This window comes from Bos indicus, chromosome 27 (assembly GCF_029378745.1).
Source record: "Bos indicus isolate NIAB-ARS_2022 breed Sahiwal x Tharparkar chromosome 27, NIAB-ARS_B.indTharparkar_mat_pri_1.0, whole genome shotgun sequence".
Lineage (NCBI taxonomy): Eukaryota > Metazoa > Chordata > Mammalia > Artiodactyla > Bovidae > Bos > Bos indicus.
The window spans coordinates 2,074,957-2,088,601 of NC_091786.1; the positions used below are offsets into that span (position 1 = coordinate 2,074,957).

The 13,645-nt window shown below is 42.3% G+C and overlaps 1 protein-coding gene across 1 annotated transcript in view; it reads right to left on the minus strand.

Moving 5' to 3' along the window:
- Window positions 1-13,645, minus strand: part of CSMD1 (CUB and Sushi multiple domains 1) — a 2,070,704-nt gene that overhangs the window by 38,271 nt on the left and 2,018,788 nt on the right. Inside the window, exons 55-57 of the mRNA XM_070781602.1 lie at window positions 12,194-12,382; window positions 4,756-4,929; window positions 2,122-2,304 (exon numbers count right to left, since the gene is read on the minus strand). Of these exons, the coding sequence (XP_070637703.1) occupies window positions 2,122-2,304; window positions 4,756-4,929; window positions 12,194-12,382 (546 nt within the window). The remainder of the gene's footprint in view (window positions 1-2,121; window positions 2,305-4,755; window positions 4,930-12,193; window positions 12,383-13,645) is intronic.

The window sequence follows — 13,645 nt, forward strand, 5'->3', positions numbered from 1 at the left end:
AAACTGAGTTAAATATTTGTAGGTTTTAATCTCTGCTCACACAAGTTAAGTCAATGTGAGTGATCAGTTCAAGTTACCAACATGTAGTGTCTTCACTGTGAAATGGATAAAAAAGATAACTGCTCCCTGTTGTAAGAGTACATGCGTACATGAGCGCTCAGTCATGTCTGACTCTGCAACCCCATGGACTGTAGCCCACCAGGCTCCTGTGTCCATGGGATTCTCCAGGCAAGAATACAAGAGCGGGTTGCCATTTCCTCCTCCAGGGGATCTTCCCGATTCAGGGATTGAACCTGTGTCTCCTGCGTCTTCAGCACTGGCAGGCAGATTCTTAACCACTGAGCCACCTTAGAGGCCATACTAAGTGCAAAATGCTACCATCTTGTATAGAGGCAGTCATATTGGTATTTTTATTTTCATTATTATCACTTTAATCACATGTCCATTACCTCAATAAATGACAACTTTATCACAATCTCCTGGGAAAGAGAATCAGGGGTTACCCCAAAGATGTAGTTACATTTACACAACTTGGTAAGATATATCCATTTGGAAAGCTACGTCAGTGAGACTGTGATTCAAAGACTAGATTGTAACAAAAGAAAACATGATTTAAAGTGATGAAAATGTATTAGAAAGTTAAGTTCTTTGATGCTTAATAATTTTTTAGATGTTTTTACTTTGTAATTCATGAACCTTGTTTTAAAATTTATTGAAATGTCCATCAAGATCTAATGTTTTTTTAAATAGATTCATAGAAGGTAAATCCATCAGGAGGGGGATCACCTTAGTCAAAGGATTGAGTACATAGGTCATGGATAACCTTAGTGGCAATGGAAAAGTTGCTGATAATTCTACTTTCTACAGAATATAATATGTGCCCCAAAGATATGGACCTATATCAGCAAGTAAGAAAAAACAGAAAGCAATACATTCTCCACAGCTTTAAGAGTTGTTAAGTGTGTATGTGGAAGCAGGAAGGGGGTTAGTTGTTTATTCTGAGACATCATTTGTGGTTTTCCTGAGTGTAACTGAACTATCACTCACCTGACTTCCAATGATTTCTGTACAGTACAATTTGGAAGTAGCCAATTTTGTGGACCACTGCATTTTTGATAAATATTGTTAGTATTGAAACATTTTAGTAACTTCTTTTTGTATACAGATTTTAAGCAAAAAGTTTAAAAGGATTTTATAGGACCCGTTTGAATTTCTGACTTTTGCTAAACTGTTCTTCAGTAGCTAAGTCGTGTCCTTGTGACCCGTGGACTACAGCACGCCAGGCTTCCCTGTCCTTCACTGTCTCCTGAAGTTTGCTCAAACTCATGTCCAGTGAGTCAGTGATGATACCATTTTGCTAAACTGAATGCTATTTAAAAAGCACTTTGCATAGTCTTCCCTGGTGGAAGCATAGGGCTTCCCTGGTGGCTCAGAGGGTAAAGCATCAGCCTGCAATGCAGGAGACCTGGGTTCAATCAGGAAGATCCCCTGGAGAAGGAAATGGCAACCCACTCCAGTACTCTTGCCTGGAAAACCCCATGGACAGAGAACCTGGGAGACTACAGTCCATGGGATCGCAAAGAGTCGGACACAACTGAGCAACTTCACTTTGCATAGTCTGGGATAAGTACATCATAAAGTAAAAATTAGTTAAGCTCTCCTATTTGAATAAGTGAATTCACTTATATTTTTTTGGGAAAGAACTCATAGTGTAGTACCCCAGCAACAGAGTGAGATTTCTATGGAAAACATGACTTACTCTCAACTGCTTTACTTTTTTCACTGTTTAAGTTTTCAAGAAACTAAGACAAGGGCCACCAATAGATGAACTAACGTGTGAATAGAATGACTTCCAGCAGCAGGGAGCCCCCGTCAGGACCTGCCCTGCTCACAGCACCTTCACCTGCCTTCTCAGCGCCACCAGCCATAACACCCTGAGTGCCACACTGAGATGGTCACCAGGAGAAGACTTCCTGATGATTCTCTTATGTTTGAGGGGAAAACAAGTTAATTGTAGAAACAGCATAACCTGTAAGATGTTGTAGAATGTCACTGGTCATTTCAGAGTGAGCTACCCGGTTTCAACCTGCAGCACTGACTTTCAGGCTGGGATCCACTCACCCTCGCACACGGGCTGCAGTCCTGACCAGGACCCATTGAGCAGACACGTCCGCTCGGCTGAGCCCCGCAGCTGGTAGCCCATTTCACAGGAGAAGCGCAGGAGGCTCTTGGCCTTAAACTCCTCTCCAAGCCGCGACCCATGGGCTGGGGTCCCCGGATCACCGCAAAATCCAGGGTTATTTCCTGCAGAACACAAAACACATGGCAGTAGACGATGCTGCTTAAAACAGGGCTGTTATGTTTACAGAGAATGAAATTTTATGTAAATGTGTATCAAACACGGCCATAGTCATAACATTCTGGAAATCCTGTGAGAAAGATTTTCCTTATTACAGCACAAAAGTAGAAGACTCAATGCAATCCCTATCAAGCTACCAACGGTATTCTTCACAGAGCTAGAACAAATAATTTCACAATTTGTATGGAAATACAAAAAACCTCGAATAGCCAAAGCAATCTTGAGAAAGAAGAATGGAACTGGAGGAATCAACCTGCCTGACTTCAGGCTCTACTGCAAAGCCACAGTCATCAAGACAGTATGGTACTGGCACAAAGACAGAAATATAGATCAATGGAACAAAATAGAAAGCCCAGAGATAAATCCAGGCACCTATGGACACCTTATCTTTGAAAAAGGAGGCAAGAATATACAATGGATTAAAGACAATCTCTTCAACAAGTGGTGCTGGGAAAACTGGTCAACCACTTGTAACAGAATGAAACTAGAACACTTTCTAACACCATATACAAAAATAAACTCAAAATGGATTAAAGATCTAAACGTAAGACCAGAAACTATAAAACCCCTAGAGGAGAACATAGGCAAAACACTCTCTGACATACATCACAGCAGGATCCTCTATGACCCACCTCCCAGAATATTGGAAATAAAAGCAAAAATAAACAAATGGGACCTAATTAAACTTAAAAGCTTCTGCACAACAAAGGAAACTGTAAGCAAGGTGAAAAGGCAGCCTTCAGAATGGGAGAAAATAATATCAAATGAAGCAACTGACAAACAACTAATCTCAAAAATACACAAGCAACTCCTATGGCTCAATTCCAGAAAAATAAACAACACAATGAAAAAATGGGCCAAAGAACTAAACAGACATTTCTCCAAAGAAGACAAACAGATGGCTAACCAACACATGAAAAGATGCTCAACATCACTCATTATCAGAGAAATGCAAATCAAAACCACTATGAGGTACCATTTCATGCCAGTCAGAATGGCTGCGATCCAAAAGTCTACAAGCAATAAATGCTGGAGAGGGTGTGGAGAAAAGGGAACCCTCTTACACTGTTGGTGGGAATGCAAACTAGTACAGCCACTATGGAGAACAGTGTGGAGATTCCTTAAAAAACTGGAAATAGAACTGCCTTATGACCCAGCAATCCCACTGCTGGGCCTACACACCGAGGAAACCAGAATTGAAAGAGACACATGTACCCCAATGTTCATTGCAGCACTGTTTATAATAGCCAGGACATGGAAGCAACCTAGATGTCCATCAGCAGATGAATGGATAAGAAAGCTGTGGTACATATACACAATGGAGTATTACTCAGCCATTAAAAAGCATACATTTGAATCAGTTCTAATGAGGTGGATGAAACTGGAGCCTATTATACAGAGTGAAGCCAGAAAGAAAAACACCAATACAGTATACTAACGCATATATATGGAATTTAGAAAGATGGTAACAATAACCCTGTATACGAGACAGCAAAAGAGACATTGATGTATAGAACAGTCTTTTGGACTCTTTGGGAGAGGGAGAGGGTGGGATGATTTGGGAGAATGGCATTGAAACACGTATAATACCATATATGAAACGAGTCGCCAGTCCAGGTTCGATGCACAACACTGGATGCTTGGGGCTGGTGCACTGGGATGACCCAGAGGGATGGTATGGGGAGGGAGGAGGGAGGAGGGAGGAGGGTTCAGGATGGGGAACACATGTATACCTGTGGCGGATTCATTTTGATATATGGCAAAACCAGTACAATATTGTAAAGTTAAAAGATAAAATAAAATTTTTTAAAAAGTGAAAAAACAAGTAGAAGACTCTAAGAAATTGTTTATATGTAACTAAAATCAAAATAGTTTATTAAAATATGGTAGTGACAATAATTGATATTCTTTGGAAGAAACAAAACACTGGGGACAGTGAGTGCAGGAATTGGTCACTGGAAATGCTGGTGAGGATGCCCACAAGGAGATGTGGGAGGTGTGTTGGGAATAAAAAAATCAAATAAGAGGTCTGATCCACTGAGTTATTATGAAACATTCATGGAAGAATTAAGATGATTTCTTTTCCAAACAGGACCAATGTGATTGTTGATGGTGGAGATAGGAAAGATGTGGAAGAACTTAGAGGAAGCAGAAGGAGAGAAAAGGGAGGGCAAGCTGATTCAAGGTGAGCAGGCTTCCTAGTCAGGGGTGGGAGGTTCCCGGGGCTCCGGCAGGAGAAACCCTGCTGGGACATGCATTCATTCAAAGAGAAGAAGCTGCAGACGACGGGGATGTGTCCTAGGGGCGTGCTCGGCTGAAATGGGTTAGTAACCACTTTGGAGACGGGCGCCGCCAGTCTGTGTCCGCGCAGTGGACGACTGCCCTCGCCAGCCCACCTGTACAGTGGGGCAGGGCTCCGCTCCAGTGACTGTCCTCCTGGCAGGCTCTGCTGCTGTCGCCCACGAGACTGCGGCTCCCTCGGCAGGAGTAGTGGACCACGGCCCCATACGTGAACAGGTCTCCTGTGAGTATGGCGTTGGCAGGGACGCCAGGGTGTCCACATGATATCACTTAAGAAGAAGAGAAAATAATCAGTAAGTACATTGTTCCTGTTAAGTTGCTCTGTGTTGGTCACTGTACTTCAGAGACTCATATGATCACCGCCTATTAACGAAAACACATCCCTGGTACCCTGTGGATGAGAAGCATCAACTTCCAGACGACCCTCCCTCACACATTACTGAAGACCAGGAAAGGCTCCGTCAGTGAAGCTTTTTGTTTGTTTGTTTTTTTATTAAGGTAGCTTTGCTGAAGGTAGAAATTGACATTGAGATTTTGAAAAAGATAGTCATCTACCTAAATTTTTCCATCTGCCCTTAGCCGTATACTAAGTAAGCAGTGTTCATACAAAATGGTAGAGACTACCAGAGATCTGTCAAAGCTATCACCATTATTTCTTCAGTTAGTATGCTTTGCATGGGACAAAACTCAGTCAAATCTGCTCCCTCTTCCAGATCACATGTCTAGAGAGACCATTCTAACAAATTTTTCTTGTTAGTATTTGTCTTAAGTACATTTAAATTGGGGTCTAGTTGCTTTATAATATTATGTTAGTTTTTGCTGTGCAACAAAGTGAATCAGATATATATATATATATATATTAAATTTTTTACTTTAATAAAAATAAAATGCTTAAGTTAAAAAGTAATAATAAATTACTGATTAATTTTTAACCCAAGTATTCCATTCATTTCTTTATACCAAATGAGGCCCATCATCTGATCATAATTACTACTCAAAAAGGAAAAATCTAGAATACCACAGGATGGTAAAGACTTCTATCTCTCTTTTTGTAAAGTCCAAAATTTTTAGGGTTAACCACTAAAAAAAATTATACATGATCAAAAAGCTAACTGTGAGACAGTCAATTCCTAGGCAGGTTGATAAGAGGTTTGGGGTTCCCAAGGAGGAGAGAGGGGTCTGGGTCTCTGAAGGGGAGAGAGGGGTTTGGAATTCTCAAGGACGACGAAAGGACAAACGTCTTTATTTTTCTCTCTACATTTCTTAGTCACATAAAACGTTTTTTCTTAAAGCCAGGAATTGATGATTACACAAGAAAAAACTCAGTTTAAACTCTATCAGTTCAATTCAGCTCAGTCACTCAGTCAGGTCCGACTCTTTGTGACCTGATGGAGTGCAGCATGCCAGGCTTCCCTGTCCATCACCAACTCATCCATTGAGTAGGTGATGCCATCCAACCATCTCATCCTCTGTCATCCCCTTCTCCTCCCACCTTCAATCCTTCCCAGCATCAGGGTCTTTTCCAGTGAGTCAGTTCTTCTTATCAGGTGGCCAAAGTATTAGAGTTTCAGCTTCAACATCAGTCCTTCCAATGAATATAAGGATAGACTGGTTGGATCTTCTTGCAGTCCACGGAACTCTCAAGAGTCTTCTCTAACACCACAGTTCAAAAGCATCACTTCTTCAGTGCTCAGCTTTCTTTATGGTCCAACTCTCACATCCATACATGACTACTGGAAAAACCATACCCTTGACTAGACAGACCTTTGTTGGCATTAAAATCTCTTCTTTTTAATATGCTATCTAGATTGGTCATAGCTTTTCTTCCAAGGAGCAAGTGTCTTTTAATTTCATGGCTGCAGTCACCATCTGCAGTGATTCTGGAGCCCAAGAAAATAGTCTGTCGCTGTTTCCATTGTTTCCCCATCTATTTGCCATGAAGTGATTGGACTGAATGCCATGATCTTGGGTTTTTGAATGTTGAGTTTTAAGCCAGCTTTTTCACTCTCCTCTTTCACCTTCAAGAGGCTCTTTAGTTCCTCTTTGCTTTCTGCCATAAGGGTGGTGTCATCTGCATATCTGAGGTTATTGATATTTCTCTCGGCAATCTTGATTCCAGCTTGTGCTTCTTCTAGCCCAGCGTTTCTCATGATGTGCTCTGCATATAAGTTAAATAAGCATGGTAACAATATATGCCTTGATGTACTCCTTTTCCTATTTGGAACCAGTCTGTTGTTCCATGTCCAGTTTTAACTGTTGCTTCCTGACCTGCATATAGGTTTCTCAAGAGGCAGCTCAGGTGGTCTGGTATTCCCATCACTTTCAGAACTTTCCACAGTTTATTGTGATCCAGTCAAAGGCTTTGGCATAGTCAATAAAGCAGAAATAGATGTTTTTCTGGAACTCTCTTGCTTTTTCGATGATCCAGCAGATGTTGACAGTTTGATTTCTGGTTCCTCTGCCTTTTCTAAAACCAGCTTGAACATCAGGAAGTTCATAGTTTATGTATTGTTGAAACCTGGCTTGGAGAATTTTGAGTATTACTTTGCTAGCGTGTGAGATGAGTGCAGTTGTGTGGTAGTTTGAACACTCTTTGGCATTGCCTTTCTTTGGGACTGGAATGAAAACTGATGTTGATCTTGAAAGTACAGAGAGAGAAATTATCTTAAAAGATAGATTTCTCACTCAGTCAGCTCTAGCTATCCACTGTAGGCTACAAAAACAAGCACCTGGACCAAATCAGTCTTTAGAAAAACTTGCAGCTGGCTCAGACAGTGTATTATGGTAGAAAATATGAGGAAGAAAATAGGAAGAAAAAAGAACCAGGCCAAAGACTGAAGCCCTAACAATGGCTGTTAGACCTGATTTGAAACAGTCTTAGGAAAAATGCCCAGAGGGACCCAGGTGAAAAGGGACGGACTTGCTATTACTGTGGGAAGGAGGGGGCATCTCAAGCGGGATTGCCTTCAGGCATCTAAGCCACCCCCAGCTCTGTGTCTGGTCTGCAAAGGACCACATTGGAGGAGAGACTGCCCTCCAAGGTATAGGCCCCAGAGGTCGGACTCTCAAGACAATGGGGACTGAAGGTGCCTGGGGGTGTCCAAGCAAGCCCCCTTCCTAATTACACCTGAAGAACCCCGGGTATTAGTAACTGTGGGGGCCAATCAGTCAATTTTCCTTTGGACCCTGGGGTAACTTTCTCTGTGCTCATGGAAGCCCCTGGCCTGCTTTCCTCCTGATCCACTACTGTAATGCGGCTGTCAGGACGAGCCAAACGCTATTATGTCAGTCATCCTTTAAGCTGCAGCTGGACTCTGTGCTAGTTTCTAATTGTGCTGGGAGTCTCCCTCACCCGTTTTGGGGAAGGATATACAGAACAAGGTCCAGGCCTCTGTTTTCATAAATATGGAACCCATTCTTTTTAACTGAACAAAATGTAAATCCTAAAGTGTGGGCTGATGTAAAAACTGTGGGTCTAGCACAATGCTGTTCCTGTAGTTTTCAAGCTCAAAGACCCTCACCTATTTCCATATCAAAAGCAGTATCCACTAAAGCTTGAGTTTAAGGAAGGGTTAAAACCCATCCTCGAAAATTTAAAGGAACAGGGGCTATTAATTCTCTGTAATAGTCCATACAACACTGCTATTTTGGATGTAAAAATGTCAACTGATAAATAGAGACTAATTTAAGATATATAAATAATAAGTGCCTGATCTTTATACCTTATTGTCTGAAGTTCCTGGACGAGCCAAATATATTTCAGTCACTGATTTGAAGGTTGCTTTCTAGAGTTAAACCTCTATTAAATCATCTTCTACCTATGACATTAAGACAATTGAGAGGATTCTTGGGCATGACAGGCTATTGCTGCATTTGGATTCTGGGTTATGGGGAACTTGCTGGGCCTTTATATAAACTTTTAACTGAAACTCAGCAGGCCCAAACCAACAAGCTGGTTTGGTCCCCCAGAGACTCAAAAGGCTTTTAAGGCTCTTCAAACTTCTCTCTTGCAGGCTCCTGCCTTGAGCTTGCCCACAGGATCAGAGTTTACTTTGTTTGTTACTGAAAAAAGGCTATGGCCACATTGCTTAAGGGTAATTGCTACTTTTGTTTTGCTAATGACTAAAGCTCATAAGTTTACTAATGGACAAAATCTTATTATACTGACATCTCATGATGTATGTGGGATCTTAAACTCTAAAGTTCAGAGCAAGAATGGCTGCATCTTTAAACCTGCTGTAACTCAAGGGGTGTCAAAAGCTTTAGGAATAGAGTATCACTTACACTGTTCCTGGAGACCCCAATTTTCAGAAAAGGTTAAAAAGGCTAATGACATTATTGAGGAATCTGCATAAGGTAACTCAGGAAACACAAGACTGTTGGTTTAAAGTTATACCCATAGCTTTAAAGAGGGCTTGAGCTGCCCCTAAGAAGAAGGGAGTGTCTCTGTGACAGATCTTTTTTGTGCACAGATATTGTCATAGATCTGGAAGCCTTAGAATTAACTATGTGACTCAGCTTTTAGCTTTTCAACAGAGTTTAAAAAGAGGTTAATTCCTGCCCCAGTCTTTGAGTCAAACAAGCCACTGTTTGAGCCAGGAACTGAGATGGGCCTGAGAATATATGTGGGCTTGCTTCTGCTGAATCCAAAAGTCCTGAGTCTGCTGTTTGACCCTCAAGACAATGTCTTTTTTTCCTGGGCTCATTTCTATGCTGCATTCCATAATTGGTCTAACTACTGGGTCTGTGGAACACTCTCCTGCTCATCAATTGAAGGCTTAACAAGGTGTGTTTCTCCTCATCAAGGAAAGGACTTTCCTCAACTCTGCAATGACATCCAACAATCCTAAGATGGACTGATGTAACTATGGACATAATGTGACTTTTAAATTTGATTATGTTTTAACTTGGTTTAATGACTATTTTGCCTTACATCTAGACCTGTATAATGGGGTTTGTTTCTAACTGTCTGAGTTTTTAAGTTACAAATGATTGTCTAGGCTCCTACAAGTACCATGACCTCCTTCAACTATTACTTGGGGCCCTGGGATCTGAGACCCTCAATATGAGGGTTAGGAGAATATGTTGCCTCAACAATTTAGGGACGACACCTCTCAAAACCAGGAAGTAGTTATGAAACGAAAACAATGCCCCTTTCCCTTGGCAACATAACTCTCCTAAAAGAAAAGGGAGGAATGAGAGGCAGGTTAATAAGAAGTCCCGGGTTCCTCAGGAGGAGAGAGGGGTCTGGAGTTCTCAAGGAGGAGGAAAGGACAAACATCTCTCATTGTTTTTTTTTTTTCCCCTCTACATTCCGTAGTCTTAATCATATAAAAGAAAAAAATTTTTTTTTCTTTAAGCCTAGAACTGATGGTTATACAACAAACAACTCAGTTTTAACTCTATACTATGGATTATATAACAATAATGTATCCTGCTTGAGGACACATTCTCCTTCTTGAAAACTTTCTGACTAATCTCGTTATCTTAAAATGTAAATTGTGGGAGTGCATCTAGTAAGATCTTTACAAACTTGAAACATTCTTTTGATTTATTGTAATAACCAATTTAAAAAGTATATAACTCCCTTTCCTAAGACTAGCAAGTGGGGCACTCTCTGTCCCCCTTCTGATGTCTATGTCAGAGGCATTCTCTGTCCCTTTTCATACTTTAATAAAACTCTGCTATACAAAATATCTTGAGTGATCAAGCATAGTCCCTGGTTCTGAAGCTAAATCTTCTTCAGAGATCACGAATTCAACATCGTTCACTGTAAGCTATTAATTGGACTGAGGGTGCCAGAAATGATCCAAAGGGACCTGATTTTACATCCAAGAGAGATTGCATTTGGTCATCGGCAACCGCAGAGCGACACCAACCAGAGAGGCAGGTTTCAGAAAGGCCCCAGTGCCCCGAGTCACATTCGCCCTCCCCTGACACTCTCTCATCCTGACATCCACTCGTCGGAGAACAGGAGTTTATCTGGAGTCCTAAAAAGAAGCTAACTAGAGCAGAATCAGTGACATGGTTGGTGAATGATCAGTTCCAGGTGAAATAAAAGAGAAAATAAAAATCAGTGACCCATACAACATCACAAATAGAGAGGGTGGCCCACTGCTGCAGAGCCTGTGGTAAAGATGCTCTCCTTGGAGAGCATGTGTTCCCAAATTCCCATAACTCCAGCGGTTAATGACAACAGCAGTGGGAACTCACCAATTTGGAAAACGAGATCAGTGAAAAGCTGGTTCCTGGAGGTCTGGGGCACAGGGGCATTATCACAACCACTAATGGAAGTCTGGGGGAGGCTGCGGAAGAGGCTAGGCAAATCTTTGGGGAGAAAATAAAACTGATTTCTCTGAAAAGTTCCCATGTGTGAAGGCATGGAAAACCAGAACACACGAAATTTGATGAGAACTGTACCACATTCATAGTTTATTTATTTATTTATTTTTGGTCAAATAAACTTGTACATTTGTTTTTGAAAGTCATCGCTCTCTTTCTCCATAAGAATTAACTGTATTGTTACACTTAGAATTTGACACAGGTTTCCAGGCAGATTCAAAGGGCTTTGAGGGACCCTGACTTGAAGGAAAAAAGTCACCAGCACCAGTCCACTCTGAAAATGTACTGAAAATGCTGTAATCAAGAGGACTAAAATGGACTACCACCTTTTTTCAGTATTTTAATTTATAATGTAATTGTCATTTCCCGTTTTCTGTATGCATGAAAAATGAATACTAAAAATATATTGATTTTAAGAATGGTTTTGTTTCTGATTTTTAAAAGACCAAGGAGAGTGACTCCCTTTCCTTCATTTTCAGACTTTGTTTTAAAAAGACACAAGATGATTCTCTTTGAACTCAAGGACAATATGCTATTTCAAAGGAAAGAAAGTAAAAAGGTAGCTACTGGGGTGAAAAAGAAAATGTCCTTGCTTATCTGCATACTGTGAATAACGTTTTCTGGGAAGTTAGAGCTATGACCTGTAATTCTGTCTGCCCAGAGGAGCACCCCGCTCTTCCTCTTGGTTAAACCTAAGGGTCAGGAGGAAGTGCCAACCAGGGTGCCGTCTTCTTTATCAGGCTCACACTGGACTGTCCCAGAAGTGCTGATGAGACAAATGAGGCCCCCAGAGTGCTCCACTCTTCTGGCCACAGATACTGGGTCCATAGATGGAGACTCCATACTATAGCCTTTTGCAGTATCTCTGAACCTGGGTCCCCAGGGAGGCAGTGTGTTGCAAGAGGCACAGTCTGGAGGCTGCTGGCACCCGGGTGAACCAGAGGATCTGCCCACCTGCCAGGCTGAAGCAGGAAATGAGCACTGATGAGCAGACACAGGGAAAACAAGGTCCAGGCGGAGCTGACCGAGTCCCTTGCCTTCTTAAATATATCATAAAAACTAATATGATTTGTGATGGGGTCAGGAGGAGAGAATAAAAAATCAATACCATTTTCAATAGTATTAAAAAAAAAAAAAAACTACATATGTTGTGTTGGCAGTGTTCTCTGAAGGCCAGACTACCCCACTCACCCAGACACTTGGGCAGAGAGCGATCCCACAGGCCATTCGCCATGCAGGTGAGGGCAGAGGATCCCAGCAGGTAGAAGCCCCTCTTGCACTGATATACAACCGTCACTCCATACTCAAAACCCTCGGGGAGGTTCTGGTGCTCATGACGAACGGCGTTTTCCACCAAGCCTGGGTCAGAGCAGTTCACCACTGTGGAGGGAAGCACACCACACATAGTTTACATGCAGCTCTACGGTTACAGTCTTGGAGTGGGGGGACTGCAACCCACTCCAGTGTTCTCAGCTGGGGAATCCCAGGGCGACAGAGGAGCCCAGTGGGCTGCAGTCTAGGGGGTCACAAAGAGTCAGACACGGCTAACTAAACAACAACAACAATATTTACAAACGAAACAGACTGCAGAGAAGGTGAATTCCTCCTCGTGGTTTTGGGAAGTTTGTAAGATGACAGCCTCACAGCCAAGGCTTAGTGTGAAATCCTGCAGCCTTGACGATCTCCACTTCCTGCTCTGGGTCACCAGGCTTCAAAAAAATATTGAGCAACATAGTGGCTTCTACAGCAATTTAAACATGAGACTGATAGCTTTTAACTGCTTCCTAATAATATGCTTCTTCAATATAAAGTCTAAAATTAGTTTTCCTGGTTATATTTTTACATTATGAAAATTTTAAAGTAGAAATGGCTGAAGTTAAAGTCTTTGTATGTGAGTGTGAGGGTTTAGGGCAGCCTGGGACTCACAAACTAATTCCACCCCCTACCCCCATCACATGCACTAATGCTTCAGTATGTGCCTGCAGTGATTTCTGTTAAATGTCTGTGCTAAGTCGCCCCAGTCGTGTATAACTCTTTGTGACCCCGTGGACTTTAGCCTGCCAGGCTCCTCCATCCAGGGATTTCCCAGGCAAGAATATTGGACTGGGTTGCCATGCCTTTCCCGCAGGAGATCTTCCCAACCCAGGGACTGAACCCACATCTCTTATGTCTCCTCCATTGGCAGCCAGGTTCTTTACCACTAGCACCACCTGACAACGTAAAATAATGTAGCCCCTGGTTTGAGGTTTTCCCCTGTAGAAACCACAGGGACAGGGGACATGTTCTTTGAGCTTGAGCGCCTGCTGGTGTCGGGGAGGGGACCAGCCACCACAGGTGCAGAGGAGAGAAGGGGCCGGGACTGTCTGCACTCTGACTGCCCAGGGCTGAACAGGCAGCTGCAGGAGCCACGCTCTTGCCCACATTTCAGACCTGTGGCAACTGCTACATTCTTTTAGTTGGAGACACAGTGTCTAGCAGAGGGTAACACATCAGAGCAAAACCAGCAGCAGACTCACTGTAGGCATCTCCCCACATCCCAGCATCACACCCCTCAACACGCTAAGCACAGAGACCTGGCCTTGATGTTCAGGTATTAAAACCTGACACAGAACAGGAAGTCCTCAGCTGGAGAGAAAGGGAAAC